This window comes from Nicotiana attenuata, unplaced genomic scaffold (genome assembly GCF_001879085.1).
Source record: "Nicotiana attenuata strain UT unplaced genomic scaffold, NIATTr2, whole genome shotgun sequence".
NCBI lineage: Eukaryota > Viridiplantae > Streptophyta > Magnoliopsida > Solanales > Solanaceae > Nicotiana > Nicotiana attenuata.
The window spans coordinates 95855-113158 of NW_017670785.1; the positions used below are offsets into that span (position 1 = coordinate 95855).

General features: G+C 39.6%; 1 protein-coding gene across 1 annotated transcript; it reads left to right on the plus strand.

Moving 5' to 3' along the window:
* The first annotated feature begins 3179 nt into the window (after positions 1-3179).
* Positions 3180-4164, plus strand: LOC109243307. The gene is made up of 2 exons (XM_019410215.1): positions 3180-3308; positions 3937-4164. Exons 1-2 carry the CDS (start codon positions 3180-3182, stop codon positions 4162-4164), a joined length of 357 nt encoding a protein of 118 aa, XP_019265760.1.
* The last annotated feature ends 13140 nt before the right edge of the window (positions 4165-17304 follow it).

Here is a 17304-nt window from a genome sequence, read left to right on the forward strand (position 1 = left end):
TCAAACTTCTCAAAAACCTTCAAACTTCTATCTTTAGCCGATTGCTTTCAAATGACCTACGGACCTCCGAATTCACTTCCGATCGCGCTCCCAACTCCAGAATCACCATACGGAGGTACTCCCAGTCTCAGAATTCCAAACGGACATCGATAACACTGAATTTCACTTCAAGCCAAACTTAAGAAAATTCTTCCAAAATGCTAACTTCCACAATAGGCGCCAAAACGCTCCCGGGTTATCCAAAACCCGAACCGGGCATACGCCCAAGTCAGAAATCATCATACGAACCTACAGGAACCTTCGGATCCCGATTCCGAGGTCATTTACTCAAAATTCTGATCCTAGTTCATTTTTTCAACTTTAAGCTTTCAAATTGAGAATTCTCTTCCCGAATCAACTCTGAACTTCCCGAAATTCAATTCCGACCATGCGTACAAGTCATAACACCTGAAATGAAGTTGCTCATGGACTGAGACTATTGAAGACGCGCTAGAGCTCAAAACGACCGGTCGGATCGTTACACAAGGTACCTAAATCAGTCTCAATGTCTAACAATAAGAGATTGAACCATTTCTGGGATCCAGATTTTCAAAGCCTTCTCTTTATCTAGGGTGTTTCAAAGTTCCAAGGAATTTCAGGAATTCCAGGCATTGCTTACACCCAAGATACCCATTAGAATTAGATACAGTGCAGTGTGAAAATACCAGCCCTCAGGTGTCCAAGTTCAGAGGGAGCTCCAGGGTCCCAAGGCAAGGCTCACAAGAGAGGGGCAGAACTTAATTGCTAAGAATGAGTGTAAGTGCAAAAGGGGTTGGGGAGCCATAACAGATTGGTGGTCATACCCAGCCATAGGGCTTCAAACAACCAAACAAACAACCAAAGAAACAAACTTAGGACTTCAGCAGAAACTTCGAATGCTTTTTGAGAAAACTTAGAGGTATTTGAGAAAGAGAAGTAGTGAGTATGATGTGTGTGTGTTCGTTATAACTTGTCTTTTTGAAAGAGGAGAGGGAGAGGTATTTATAGATTTTGAAAAACGAGTAAAGAGTAGAGTAAAAACACAAATATGGGCATGATCACAAATCAGAATCAATTAGTATAAGTCTTCCCTTTAATTAGGGGATTCTTATTCAAACGGATACTAACATGATCCACATAAGGAAAGAAGAATCAATCATATAGCAGAATAGCTTGTTGCCATAAAAGAAACAGTAAAGTCATACAACAGGTAAATAAGTCTAAGTACAAAACCTTAAGTTATTTTTGGAAAGATTCAGTGAGGCAAATTAAAGGAAGAGAATCAATTAACCCTTGACAGGCTAGTAAAGTCAGAATTTCATGGAAGTAAAAGTTTGAAATCAGTTTCGGGCTTAAATCACAGGAAAGACTCAGTATATAAAGCATGCACAAATAATAGACATGTGAGGCCAAGCTATGGCAAAAGGAATATTGTATAGTAGTAGCATAGAGTAGACATTCAAGCATGCTAGTTAGGTTCAGTGTATAGAGAGAGAAAGAATCAAGGCGTGCAAAGAGTTGAGCAAGAACTCAGAACACATAGAGAAACATACAAGGATCAAGTCGAATAGTTTCAAGCAGACAAATTGCACAAACAGACCCAAAGGGCTCGAATAGTCCCCAAAGAGGAACTAGGTTTTTTCCAAAATCAGTTGAGTCTAGACGACAATAAACAGGTGAAGCAAAAGCAAATTCATAGTCCCCAGTGAAACCCTCAAAGATTTAGGGTTTCAACTATTAATCAGTAAAGCAAAATAACCAGGCTCAGGAACTCAAATAGATCCCCAAAATAATAGGGGTTTTGAACATCAAATAAACTTAGAGAAGATAGGCATGAAAATCGAATAGAACCGTAACAAACAGACTAAAACAAAATCACAAAATTAGGGTTTTCAACATGCTTACACAGATAAAGAAAGTAACATAAGCAAAGTACAGAAACATGCTAAAACAAAAGAAGCAATTCCAAACAACTTAAACAAAACCCTAGTTAAAAGGTCAAAGAACTTTGAAGGCAAAAATTGGGGAAACTTTGAGAAACATGTTCAGAAAACTCAAACACACATAGATCTAGGGCAGATCTAAAAATAAATCGAAGGAACCTTAGAGTTAGGGTTTCGAAGAACCCAGAGAAGGTGAGAAAGGCTTTGAAAACTCTCGATCTAAGCAGGATAGTCACAGATCTGACGCGAACGGCCATGGCTGGCCGAAGAAAGGTCAAGGATGACCGGAGAAAGACCATGAACGAAAGTTAGGCAAAGACTGGACCAGATTCCCTCGAGGTATGGCTGGGAAACCATGGAAACGAACACCCAGGAGCCACAACAAGCCATTAATCATCATCCAACGGCCATAGGAGGCCATGAATTAGGGTTTCAGGTGAGGCGGCGACTAGGGTTTGAGAGGCGAGTTGAGAGAAGAGAGGAATCAAGGACGGCATCTAAAGAGGAATGGGGTAGGGTTTGGGGTCGTTTAGAGTTAAAAAAGGAAAGGGGACGCCTGGGCCGTTGATCATAATGATCAACGACTCAGATTAAAAGGAAACGGGTCGGTTCGGTTAAATGGGTATTGGGTCGGGTGGATTAAGTAATTGGGCTGGGGTGGTTTGGGTTTAATTTGGGGTTGAAATGGGGTGCTAAATTGGCTAAAATTGAAATGCAATAAAGGTCAATCCGTAAATAGCCACTTTTCCCTTTTATTTTTATAAAAAATAGTAATACAATTTTAAAAGCAAATTAAGAGTACTGAGTAAATAACTATTACACAAACATTAATTAGAAAAATACTGGGACTAATTTTATAAGTATAAAACGCTATGAATTAAAAGATAGGCCATAATTGCAATTATATGCAATTTTACTTTAAAAATGCCAAATAAATTTGTAAAAATATGCAATATTACTTTAATTATATTTTGGTATAAATATGAGGATAAAATAAGTTATTCACCAAAATGATAATTTTTGGGAATAATTTTGGATTTTTGTGGTATAAAATAGGCAATAAACTGGTTTAAAAAATTATTAAAAATACCAAAACTCATGAGTGTGCTTATATATGCACCTATATAATATTTTGAAAGTATTTTGGGTACAAAAATACATAGGAAAAAAATTGGGTATCAACAGGGGGCAGTGCTGGGACAGCGGAAAGACAAGCTAATGCCCCCAATTTACTATGCCAATAGAACGTTGAGTGGAGCCCAACTAAACTACACTGTGACTGAAAAGGAGATGCTGGCTGTGGTGTTTGCATTCGACAAGTTCAGATCATACCTTATTGGCTATAAGGTAATTGTATATACTGATCATGCAGCTCTCTGGTACTTGATTGAGAAGAAGGAGTCCAAACTGCGCCTGATTCATTGGGTGTTGTTACTGCAAGAGTTCGACCTTGAAATTCCTGACCGTAAGGGCACAGAAAATCAAGTCGCTGATCATCTATCACGATTTGAAAGAGATAAAAACTCAGTTGAGGTTAAAGATATTCTGGAAACCTTTCCAGACGAGCATCTACTCGCTACAAGTCTTGAGGAAGGTCCACGGTATGCAGACTTTGCAAATTACATGGCAAGTGGTATAGTTCCTTATGACCTTTCCTCTGTACAAAAGAATTTTTTTTATCATGACTGTCGCATGTATTACTGGGATGAACCTTATCTGTTCAGAACATGTGTTGACAATATGATCCGGAGGTGTGTCCCCGAGATAGAACAATCTTCTGTTTTGCAGGCATGTCACGCATTGGCGTATGACGGGCATTTTGGAGGAGTCACGACAGCTGCGAAAGTGATAGAAGTCGGGTTCTACTGTCCAACAGTGTTTAAGGATACACATCAATGGGTTAAGGGTTGTACTGAATGTCAACGAACCGGGAACATTTCCCGTCGCCATGAGATGCCCATGAACTGAATTCAAGAGGTTGAAGTGTTCGATGTTTGTGGAAGCTGCAACATTTCCCACCAATGATGCAAGAGTGGTGGTGGGGTTTTTGAATAAGGACATATTCACCCATTTTGGGACCCCGAGAGCTATTATCAGTGATGGGGGCACTCACTATTGCAATCGATCTTTCGAGAAGTTGCTAGCGAAGTACGATGTGCGCCACAAGGTGGCAACACCATATCATCCTCAGACCAATGGATAGGTCGAAGTGTCTAATAGAGAGATAAAGAGTGTACTGACCAAAACTGTGAATACCTTAAGAACGGATTGGGCGAAAAAGCTAGATGATGCACTCTGGGCCTATAGAATTGCGTTTAAAACACGAATTGGTATGTCACCATTTAAGTTGGTGTTCGGGAAAGCCTGCCACTTGCCAGTGGAACTTGAAGATAGAGCTTGGTGGGCAATGAAATAGGTGAATCTAGACATTGAGGCTGCGGGCGCAACGAGAGTCACAGAATTGCATGAGCTCAACGAGTTTCGATATCTTGCTTTTGAGAGCACAAGGTTGTACAAGGAAAGAATGAAGAGATTGCACGACAAGAATATTGTTGAGCTACATTCATCCCCGGGGACATGGTATTGCGCTATAACTCAAGATTAAGGCTATTTCCGAGTAAGCTCAAGTCACGATGGTCTGTCCCATTTCGAGTGGTCGAAGTATTCCCTTTAGGGGCTGTAGAGATTGCCTCAGTGAAAGACTCTCATACATTTAGAGCCAATGGGCAGAGGTTGAAACTATATGTGGGCATGAATGAGCCAAAGGAAGTGTCAGAGATCCACCTGACTGAACCTCAAAGGTCGACCAAGCCTTAAATGCGATTATTTGTATCGTGCCGCGATGTTAAATCAGGCACTACAGGGGAGGCAACCCATTGATTTGTTGTAATCGTCGTGCCACGATATTAACTAAGGCGCTGGTTGGGAGGCAACCCAATAATAGTAGTAGTTGTTAACTTTGAGTTTGGGAAGTACTAACTAATGCAGGTAAGCTTGGGCATGTGACAAGTCCATCGGAAGCGGAAACAACGGGTGAAAAAAATGAAAACATTCGTGCCCAGGAGCGCGCTCGCGCTACAGGCCGCGCATATGGGCAAGTGTTCTGCCTCAGCTCTCTAACAATAGCACGAACGTGCTACTAACCGTGCTCGTGACCGCGCTATTGGCCGTACTAGCGACCGCGCATATGGCCAAGTGTTCTGCCTGCACTAGCGCGGCCGTGCTTGTACCGCGCTAGTCCCGCCCATCTGACGCATTTTTTTCCTTTAACTTAATAATAATTTTTTTTTATTTTTTATTTTAATTTATTTTCCTTTATTCTATTCCCCCTTCCCATCTAATTAATACCCTCCTCTTCACTCTTCACTCAAAAAAATCCCCAACGCTGAAAACATAAGTCCCCTCAACCCTAACTCCCTTCTTCTTCTATTCCATTTTCTTCCAACTCCCTCTTCTTCAAATTCCCAACAAAACTTCCCCAAGTCTCAAGACTTGCTCTCCCCTACTCTTCTTCTCTTCTCCCCACAGTCTTTCACTACAGGTATGGTTCTTTTTGCCCTTTTTTCTTTTTTTTCCACAATTTCATTTTTAATTTTTGTATTTATGTATTTGTTTTTTCTTTTCTTTTCTTAGAAGAAATTTTTCGCATATGTTGTAGTAATTGTGGGTGGTAAGGTTGGTGGAGTTGTACTTGAATTAGTATGTGATTTTGGGGACATTGTGGTGGTATTGGGGTTGTAACATGTTTGAAATGGGGTGTGAGTATATAATTTCCACAAGTTGTTTGTTTAAATGCCTCACCGAATATAATTGAGTAATTGTGACCAATTGTGCCTGTGAAGTCTGAGTAACCGCATTGAGTCACAAGTTTTTTGGGTTGTGCTAATGTTATTCCTTTTCCCAGGTACTATGGCTCCATCTAGGAAATGCCGCACCATAGGTGCCTCTTCCAGAAGTCACGCTGGATCGTCCAAGGCGTGCGGGTCCGCTCTTGCTCGTCCCTTTGATAGTAGCAGGTTCGTATCTGCCAAGGCTTAGGACCGACGGATAAGTCCCCTAAGAAGCCGATACCGGAAAGGGGCATAGCTATAGGGTCAGTTCAACTGGGCTGCTCTCATATTTATACTGAGCTGGTAAGGTGGGGGTTACAAACCTTCATTAACGAGTCAGGCGAGAGGAATGTGATGGTTGTCCGCGAGTTTTACGCCAATATGAAAGAGTATGTGAATGGCATAATTACTGTGCGCAGAAAGGCGGTGGATGCCTCTGTGGAGGATATAGGGACGATGTACCAGCTGCCCCCTCATGTGGATCCATATGATGACTATTATGAGGGGTATGGCAGATCAAACACGCAGTGGGCGATGTTCTTTGAAACAATCTGTGTACCCGGAAAGGATATTGCCTGGATGAAGTATGGTCAGAAGTTTCACTCCACGGCACTAACCTTTGAAGGGAAGTGCTAGTTGTATATTATCAATAACCGTCTGATCCCGTCTTCCAACACTACAAAGGCGAATGGTCCTGGTGCGGCTCAAATTTGGTGCTTTATTAATGGTCACAACTTTGACGTGGCCAAAGTGATGCATGAGGAGATGTTCACCCGTTTTCCGGTGAAGAGGTATGGTTTCTTCTTCCCCTCTATGGTTACTAAACTTTACCAGGCAGCTCTGGTGCCAGAAAATCTGGATGTGGATGGGAGAGTGCCAAGAGACCACAAGTTCCGAGCAGATAAGGTCACTACTAGTAAGGAGCCGCTGGAAGCAAGTGGTGAGTTTGATGACTCTGAGGATGAGGAGGCTCAACAGGAGGATGTCGGGGCCGAGCCACAGGCCCATGAGCAAATTGCAGCAGCTGCAGCGCCATCTACGACTGCAGCACCATCTGGAGCTGCTCGGGTTACCCGGTTCACAGCTTTGGAGTAGGAGGTGGCTAGATTACGTACCTCGGTTGCTGACTTGGGTACACGTGTTGACACGCTGGCTGCCCACCAGGTGAAATCGGAGAAGAAAATATTTGTTTGGCTGAGAGCTCTGGTTCGTGCTTGCAATTTGACGTTTTGAACCCAGACACGATCTCCGATTAAGAGTGATATTTCAGGGAAGTTCCTTTACCCAACCGTTCTTTATTTTGTATGCCACGAGAACATGTCTTCTTTTTAAGTGTGGGGTGGGGGATACTTCAATGTATGTATGTATATGTAGCAATTTGACTGTTTGATGTTTCTTTGTTTTTTTTGATTGTTTTTGGCGGTTTTAGTAATAGTCAAATTAGGTGAGTTTAAAGTAGGTAAGTTGACTTGTCCCGATGGCAGATCTCTTTCAACAGGTTTCTTGAGGGTCTAAGTTGACGTAAAAATCTAAAAAAAAATAGGAGTATGGGGACTCTTCCTGTTGACGGATCTTTTAGACAGTTTTCTTGAGGGAAGTAAGTCTAATAAAAAATCCAAAAAAAAAAGATTTATTTTTGTTTTAGGTAGTGTAGAACTCCCCCTTAGTTTTTCTTTGCCACAGTTCTTTTCCAACGGTTTTGCTTGAACCGGGTGTAGTTAGTTTTTGTTTATTTTGTTTTTAGTTTTTTGTTAGTTTTGATGGGCTACGAGCTGAAATAGATAGAGAAACCCTTGGCGTTTATAACCTGAACACAGTAGACACTAGAGTGTATCGCTTAGTCTCAATGGTTGATTCTTGCTAAAGTGCCTTAAATATTATGTTTGTAATTGACTTGAATACTCAAACAAGAGTGTCTTGATAAGCCAATCTGGAGTGAGTCATGTGCCATGTGTGTGTGAGTTGTACTGTATTCTATGCTCTACATTTGATGACTAGAACTTGCCTCGTGTGTTTGCAAAGCGAAATAGTAGCTTTATTCAGTCTTAGAAGTTATATAGGCATTTCTTTGTTAAGCCAGATATATAAAGTAGACCCACCTAAATGTAATACATCGTAGTCAACCCCGTTAAGTGTATAATCATGTTTCTTTGGCAACCACATTGCGAACCTTACCCAATTGTTTGAATGGCCCATCTATTTGAAACCCTTTACCTCCCATGAGCACTTGAATGGTCTTGAAATATGCAAAAGCTAAAGTGTGGGGTGGTGATTTGGTTTTTGAGTGGAACCGTTGAAATAGAGGAAAGGTGCAATTTTTGGAAAAGTAAAAGAATAAGCACCACTTAAAAAAAAAAGAAAAAAAAAGAATGAGTGAATGTAGTAGTTGATAAGCGGTGACTTGATACAATTGCACTTAATGGAGTGGGATGTTATAAATAAAAATGTGGTGGAATGTCTAGTTGACATAAGTATGGTTTTGAAGGTTAATGCGATTGTATTAAAAGTGCTTAGGGAGGTTAGTCACTATATCCAAATATATCCTACCCGTCCCTTAGACTACATTACAAACAAGTGAAGTCCTAATTGATCTTAGACTGAATGGGCTCGATTAGTAGAGTAGTACACTATGGGCAACCCTATGGTGCATCTTTGTGGCATGTGAATGTTCTTTTTGAGAGTGAGCAGATTTTGTCTATCTGAGTTCCTAATTGTTCTTAATATTATTATTTGTGGAACTACTCTCTTGTGTGATGTGAGGGCCTATGATTCACAAAGGAAAGGTAAGTATTGCCTTCTATATAGAGTAATTTGAGTAAGTACGAATATTGCATGGCACGTGAGAGTCGACTTTTGAGGCAAAGATTGTTCACTACTAGGCGCAACTTTGGTAAGTTGTTCTTGGTGTGATACGTTAGGGGAAAATCTTAGTGAAGGAACCTTTATAGAGTGTGGTGGATTGCTCGAGGACTAGCAATAATTTAAGTGTGGGGTGTTGATAATAGGCTAGATTCATGTAATTTGGCAACTGTTTATGCCCCAGCTTGACTATGTTTCATTGTTATAGGATAATCAAATGATGATAAATTGGCTCTAATTGTGAATTTCATGTTTTGCAGGAGCGAATTGCGCGTATGAGGACTTAGAACTGTATTTGGAACTAAATTGAAGAAAGGGAAGCCCCTCGGAGCTAAGTACGTTGGAAGAAGAGAGAAGAATGGCTGAAATGATGACCCAGACTGGCGCTCCCACTAGCGCGACCGCGCTAGCCTAGAAGTTCGAGGCAAAATGTTATGCCATATGCGCGGTCAGTAGCGCGACCGCGCTAGTCCAGTTCGGAAAAATATAGGTCGGGGTAAACTTGAAAGTTTGGTGTAATTCCACCTAACCTATAAGAGGTCTAGCTCTCCCAAAGGGACATTATCAAGGTTTTTACAGCTTAGTTGAAGGCAAGGAGAGGCAAGAGGCAAGGAGGATAATTCAATGTCGAGTTCTTCCTTTCTTCCTTTTGTATTTACCATTTGTGATGAATTTGGATATTGTTATGATGAACACTAGTATGAGTCGCTAAATATTTAGTCTAAGGTTTTGATGGAACCTATTGAAGGATGAAAGTGTTGTTATGTGAATATAGTTTGCTCGGTTTAATCTCTATTTGTTCAACTACATTCTTGTTGTAGTTAATTGATAGGATCCTCAATTAGTTGTGCCTATTTAGTATGCATTACTTGGGAGAGAGTGCATATTTAGGTAATTGTTGAATAACACTACTCCAGAGTATATGAGGGATCAATAACTAAGGGTTTAAAGGCGGGATTAAGGATAACGAAGCCTTGGGTGCGATCTAAAGTGAGCTGTATTAAAAGCCAGCTAGCGTAATTCGGGAGAGTGCGTCTAGTAAATTGTCGTGATTACTCGGGAGAGATTTACAATAATAAGAGTGATCATGATCGATAGAAATGATTAGGCAAATCTATGTGACACATAACCGGAAGGGATTCCATCAATAGAGGACCTTAGATCCTTCTCTTTATTGGTTACAACTTAATCATAGTTAGTCTTTATTTACTTAATTGCAATCAGTCATAGTTAGTAAAAATATCCTCAATTGTGATTCAAAACGTTTGGTAAGTTGATTACATAGAATTTAGTGAGTCTGACAAGAGTAATTGATAGGTTATTCCTTGTGGGTTCGACTCTGGGTTAAATACTCAGATTATATTTGAAACGTCCGCTTAGTCCTTTTTATAAGGCATAGATGGGCGTGATCATAATGCCTACCCTAATAGCCCAACACTGTATACATTTATTAATTTATGATCTCTTGGATGGATATCTTTAAGCTAAATGATTAATTTCATGCCAGCTATATTTTGCGTCATATGTGCATTATGATAATTTGACTTAGCATTCTTGAAAAATAATTTTTAAAGGAGCAAATATCCCACGAAAAGAGCATGAAAATCACAGAAATATTATTCTTCCCCTTTGTGGTGAGATTTGAAAACTTAGTAGGCGTTTGAACATATAAATTTTGATTTTTTTTTAAAAAATAGTTTGAATTTAAGTTAAAAAATAGTATTTGAAATTTGAAATTATATTTGGACAAGCATTCCACTTGAGAAATAAAACGACCTGAACGGTCGTTTTACCATTTTCCCATTTGAAGCTTCTTCTATGTGTATTTGAGGTTGTAAGTTGGGGGAATGGTTGGTTTTCTTTCAGGGAGGTTTTGGGTGGAATTGGATTGATTGGTTCTTTGTTTAGCAGCTTAAGTTGGAAATATTGGCCGAGGTTTGACTTTTCTGAAAATCGACCCCGGAACGGTGTTTTGATGGTTGAAATAGGTCCGTATGGTGATTATGGACTTACGTGCGTGCCCGTATTTGGATTTGAAGGTTCCTAGGTTGATTTGGCTAGTTTTGTCGAAAGTTGGTGTCACGACCCAAAATCCCACCTTAAGGATCGTGATGACACTTAGTCTCTAAAACAAGGTAAACCGATCACTTACAACAGTTATACCATTAAAATGTGAAGAAACGTTTAATAGAAATGTGGAATTAAATGAGATACAAGCCAACACGACGTTAATCACAACAAGTCCCCAAGACTAGGTAGTCACGTACTCTACTGAATATACATATATAACTCAAAATACAATATTGTTCATAGAGAATTGACAATAATGACGTAAGGAAATGACTATAAGGGACTGAGACGATCAAGCAGCTCTACCTTTAATCCTCGCGATCAAGAAGCTCTCACTCACTGTACTACAAGCTCCAATACCCGGATCTATACAAAAATATGCAGAAATATAGTAAGAGTACACTATGGTCGGTACCTAATAAGTATCAAGACTAACCTCGGTGGAGTCGTGATGAGGTTCCAGTCAAGACACTAACTTATCAAGTGTTATGACCCCAAAACCCTAACTAGCTGTGACGACCCGACCCGTCGTCTCATGATTTACTACCCTGTTCTTCCCATTTTCTGCTTTCTTATGTTTCATTATCGGTATTGGATGCGTTAGAATTGATTTGGAATGATTTTGATAAGAAATGAGACACTTAGTCTCTTTTAAGAAGGCTTAAGTTGGAAAAGTCAACTGGATGTTGACTTGTGAGTTAGAAGGCTCGGAATTGAATTCCGATGATTCGGTTAGCTCCGGGTGATGATTTAAGGCTTAAGAGCGCAATTGGGAGTAATTTTGGAGGTCCGGTGAAGAAGTTAGCCTATTTTGGCGAAGGTAGTATTTTGGCGATTTCCGGTTGATAGGTGAAATTTTGATCCGGGAGTCGGAATGGAATTCCGAGAGTTGCTGTAGCTTCATTATGTCATTTTGGACTTGTGTGCAAAATTTGAAGTCAATCGGACGTGATTTGATAGGTTTCGGCATCGGAAATAGAAGTTGGAAGTTCTAAAGTTCATAAAGCTTGGATTGGAGGTTGATTCATGATTTTAGCGTTGTTTGATGTGATTTGAGGCCTCGAGCAAGTCAGTAATATATTATGGGACTTGTTAGTATACTTTATTGGGATCCCATGAGGCTCGGATAAATTTTGGAAGAGTTTTTGAAAGATTTTTGCCGTTTTGAGCATAAATGTAATGATCTAAAGGTTCATTTTTAGTTCTAGAGATCCAAATTTGATTCCGAGACTTCCGAAATTTTGATAATGAATTATAGGACTGATCTGGAAATTTTGGTCTAATTTCATCAAGTCGCGATTGGGTTTTTGACGCGAAACATGAGTAATTGTTTAACGAGCGAAATGGATATCGCATTGGGCAAATGAGCTCCGAATTGAGTTTCGATTGAAGGGTTGTGTTCGTATTATTATTTGTGACTCATAGGAACAAGAATCGTCTAATTCCGAGTTCGTACGAAGGAGTTAGAGCCTTTTTAGTGAAATTAAAGAGTGTTGGTGCATCAGGTCTGGTGTGGCACTTTTAGCGACCAGATTAGCACCTTTAGCGACCAGATTTGGGTCTTTAGCGACCAGATTTGCTTATTAAAAGCTGCTGCGTTTCTGCTCGTTTTTTTTTACCTATTTTCTTGCGAAATAACACGGCTTGGGGCGATTTTGAGCAAGAAATCATGGGAAATCTTGAGTTAAGTCACTTGTGATTATTTCTACTCCATAATATTGAATTATCATCGAATAATCCGACTAGATTACATGTTTTTGAGGTGTAAATTGGGGATTTTGGACCTAGGGATTTGAAAATAAGATTTGAAGATTTGAGAGGTCATTTGAGTTCCGATTTTGGTAAACTTTATATGTACGGACTCGTGGCGAGACGAGGAATCCGTTGGTGTGATTTTCGGAATTTTTCGAGAAGTGGGCCCGGGGCTCGGGTTTTACCAACTTCGTGAATTTTAGTACTTTTCGAGTATTTTTGATTGGGTTATGTTTCTTTAACCCATATTTATGTATTCGCTGTGATTTTGACTAGATTCGACGCGCGAGGAGGTCGATACAAAGGGAAAAGGCATTGCGGACCAGTCTACGGCCGGTTAGAGGTGAGTAGTTGGTGTATATGATGGCCTGAGGGTTTGAAACCCCGGCTTATCACATTGTGACGCTATTGTAGGGCGTGACTCGCACCCCATGGCAGGTGCGGGATTAGTTATGACTGGGGATTGAGACTTAGTCCATCCCGAACAAGAATGTTTCTATATTGGCGACTGATACGCACCCTGTATTGAATATATCTGGGCTTATTGCCGTGTTTGGGGCCTTGTGCCGATCTGTAGCATCCTTAGAGGATGAATGTCATTGTGATAGCATGCTTTGTATAATCATTGATCTCAGTCCTGTGTTTAATCACTGTTATGAAATGCTAAGTCACTTTTCCTGAAGTTAAATATCTAAAGTATATTCTTCTTAATAAATTGGAAATTGGGAAATTAATTGAATCTGTTACGTGACTCATATGCATATTGTGGACTGAGTATGGATCGGGCTGCATGCCGCAGCGAATGGTATGATTATATTGCGCTTGGGCTGAAGGAGCCCCTCCGGAGTCTGTACACACCCCCAGTGAGCGCCGTCGACGTTAAATGGATCGGGCTACGCGCCGTAGCGGTCATGTGCATTGCATTGCATCCTTACATTATACTTGACTGATATATTTGAAGTTGTTTTGCTGTTGGTTCGTAGTTAAGTGTTGGACTATTAGTTTTAGCTTTAATTTGTGGCATTTCGTGGATTTCTTATCTTCAGACATTTTATATGCTTATTACTCACTGAGTTGGTAGTACTCACCCCCTACTCCCTGCACCTTGTGTGCAGATTCAGGTACTTCGGGAGCTTAGTTGAGCTAGCCGCTGGTTTCCAGAGTTCCAGGAGTGGTCGAGGTAGCTGCTATGACGTCCGCAGGACCCGACTCCTCCCTTATCCCTTTATTATTTCCGTACTTTAGAACATACTTATTTTGAGGATTTTCTTGACTCTGTATTAGTTAGAGGCTCTAGACTCATAACCCCAGGTCTTTGGGAGTTACAGTTATGTCAGTATTTCGTATTGTTTTAATTGAGTATTTCAACTATGAGTATTAATATTTGATTTTAAGTATCTGATTAATTGGTTTTGAGCTTTGTGCTCGGGTTGAGAGAGTAAATGGTCGGGCTTGCCTAGCATTAGTGTTGGGCGCCATCACGACCGGGTTTGGGGTCGTGACACTAGCTATGATGGCGCCTAACACATTTGCTATGCAATCCATGCATAACAACAATGAACCATAACAGCAAAAATGACAGAAATAACATAAGGCTAAATCCTTAACATATCTTAATAGTACCAATACATGATAAATCTCCAGAATTGGTAAACACAGAGTCACAATCTCTAATAAATAAATACAAATCCGAAATCACCAAATATAATACTCTTTGAAGTAAGGATACTAGTACATAAGAAAAGAGACGCCACGACATTGGTTGAGAATGCAGTTCTACCTCATCTCTTGATGATCAGCTCAACAAGCAACTCCGCTACTAATGACTGGATCCGGTACCCGAATCTGCACAATTAAGTATTTTAGCCTCAAACCTCGGTCAATATTTCAAACTTAAGCTTCCAAACCAAGATCCAAATCAATCCAAAACTTCTCGGAAACAAAACCAACCATTCTCAGAAGTCGTAAAACCATAAATACACATACGAAAAGCTTCAAAAAGGGAAATGAGGCTCAACACAAAATAATTGGTCGGATCGCTACAAGATGCGCAAAAGAGACACAGAAGAGAAAGGTTGCTGGAAGGTCGGTAACCACAGATTTGAAAGGAGTCTACAGAAGAGGACTCGTAGATGCGATGAAAGGTCTGCAAAAACGGATGGTCTAGTGCTTGGTGGGAGCCGCAGATGCGGCAACTATTTCGCAAAAGCACGACTGCAGATGCGGTTAAGTGAGTGTTGATACCCAATTTTTTTCTGTATATTTTTAATATACAAAATACTTTCAAAATAGCATATGTAAACATATATAAGTATGCCCAGATGTTTTGTTATTTTTCCTTAATTTTTAAAGATTTTTTAAATCAATTTATTGCCCTATTTTATCCAGAAAAACCAATAATTATTTCCAAAATATCATTTTTGGTGATCCAATTGTTGGATTCTCATATTTATGCTAAATTATAGCTAATATAACATTTGCATATTTTTGCAAATCTATTTAGTATTTTAAAAGCTAAATTGCATATAACTGCAGTATTAGCCTCTTTTATTTAATTATGTTTATGTCTAGGTCCAGTATTTTAATTTGATAATTATGTGATATTAAATATTTTAGTACCTTTAATTGATTTCCCGAAATTATTTTACTACTTTTATAAATCAAACAGGGAAAAGAGGCTATTTAAATGCTAGCCCCATTTTATTTCAATTTTAGCCTGATTTGGCACCACAATTGAACTCAATTGAAACTATTTGAAACCCCGACCCAATTCCAATTTAACCTGACCCAAACCCATCTTCATAACCCGCCCACTCGCCCGTTTTAATCCAGGCCGTTGATCATTCAGATCAATGGCCAACAACTATCCTTTCCTTTTTTAATCTCAAACTACCCCCTAACCCTAACCATTTCACAAACCCCGCCACCTCCAAATCCCCTCCTCTCTCAAACCCTCTCCAACCCTAGCTGCCGACATCAACTGCAACCCTAAAACCTTCCAAATCCATGTCTTCCAAGGTCATCGGAGGCCTGTATCCACCTCTCATGGCTTCAACATGTTCAATTATTATTGTATCATGGATAGATCTTAAAAGAGCTTAGTCCAGACCTTGGTCGATTTCAGTTTATGGTTGTTCTCCGGTTGTCCCTAGCCTTTCTCCGGCTAGCCATGGCTATTCGAGTATGACTTTTGACTCTCCTACTCAGATCGATGATTTTCAAAGCCTTTCTCACCACTTGGGATTCTTCTGAAACCTAAGCCTCTAAGGTTCTTCCGATTTCTTCTAGATCTGTTTCAGATATGTGTTTGCTCTAAACTTCTAAACGTTTTTCTCAAAGTTCTTTTAAAACTCTACCATCAAAACCCCTTATCTTTCTGATTAAGGTTCTGCTAAGTTATTTCGAAACCTTTTGATATGTTTTGCTGTGTTTGCTCGTATTATCCTTCTGCCTGAGTTTGCATGTTAAAAACCCTAATTTCCTTCAACTATTTATTAAATGAATATTTGTTTGCCTGAGTTTTTGTCCGATCTGTCTATTTATCTTGTTTTTTTAAAAGAAACCCTTCTATTATTGAAAATCTTATGGCTTTGGGTCTGAGACTGTTCGTGTAAGTGCAGAAGTTCCTTTTTGAAATCTCTTTATGTGATTCTTCTGATTCTGGGTTTCTATCTTCTCTTTAACTCGCTGTTGATACCCAATTTTTTCCTATATATTTTCTTTTATACTCAAAATACTTTCAAAATAGCATATGTATGCATATATGAGCATCCCAAAAGATTTTGGCATTTTAAAAGGATTTTTAAACTAATTTATGGCCTATTTTTACACCATAAATCCCAATAATTATTCCCAAAACTTGCCATTTTGGAGAATAGTTTATTTTATTCTCACATCTATATCAAAACATAATTTACATGATTTTTGTATAATTTTACAAGTCCATTTGGTATTTTAAAACTAAGTTGCATGAAATTGCAATTTTTAGCCCACTTTCAAATTTAATAGAAATTTTAATTACAAAATCGATCCCAATATTTTGAATTTAATACTCACATATTATTTGCTAACTCATTGCTTTTAATTTTATTTTTAAACATCTTTTACTATTTTTATAAAATCAAAAGGAAAAAACTGGCTATTTCAATTATGGCCTCAATTACTTTCAATTATAGCCTATTTGGGCATCTCAATTTTGACCCCAAATCCAGCCCAAATCGACGACCCAATACCATTTTAACCCGGCCATTTACCCGTTTAATTAAACCCGTCCGTTTCATCTTTTAATCCTGGTCGTTGATCATTTTGATCAACGGCCCACAACCACTCTCTCCTTTTTAATTTCAAATCACCCTAACCCTATCTCTCATTTCACTTAGACCGCAAACCCTCCCCTTCTCTCAAACGCTCTCTAACACCCGAAACCCTAGCCGCCATTAACGGCTTCTCCAACCAAATTCCACCGGCGTCCATGGCTTCCCAGGCCATGGACGGCCTGTGCTCTCTTCCCTTCACCCCAAATCGTGTTTGCTCAAGGCTTTCAAGGTTCAACCTCAACGAGGCCTGTTCAGATCCTCCGCCGATTTGTGTTCCTGTGGCTTCTCCGGCTCCGTTCCGACGTGTTCGAGCCTCAAGAGCCTAGATATGGTCCAGACCTGTTCCAGGCCAGATCCTTTCCAAGCCTTCTCGTTTCTAGGGTTTCTGAGAAACCCTGAAAGCTGTTCGAGGTTCTTTCTCTCTTTATTTTCATAGATATGTGATAGATCTGTGGTGTACTCGAGGTTTCAAAGCGTTTTCCCAAATTTCTCTTTTTAAAAATTAGTCAGTTTCAA

Excerpts from the sequence above, each read along its gene's own strand:
- LOC109243307 (XM_019410215.1), top strand. The coding sequence starts at position 3,180 with ATGCCCCCAATTTACTATGCCAATAGAACGTTGAGTGGAGCCCAACTA. Across the intron at positions 3,309-3,936 it reads CATACCTTATTGGCTATAAG|AGGTTGAAGTGTTCGATGTT; the intron begins GTAATTGTATAT and ends ACTGAATTCAAG.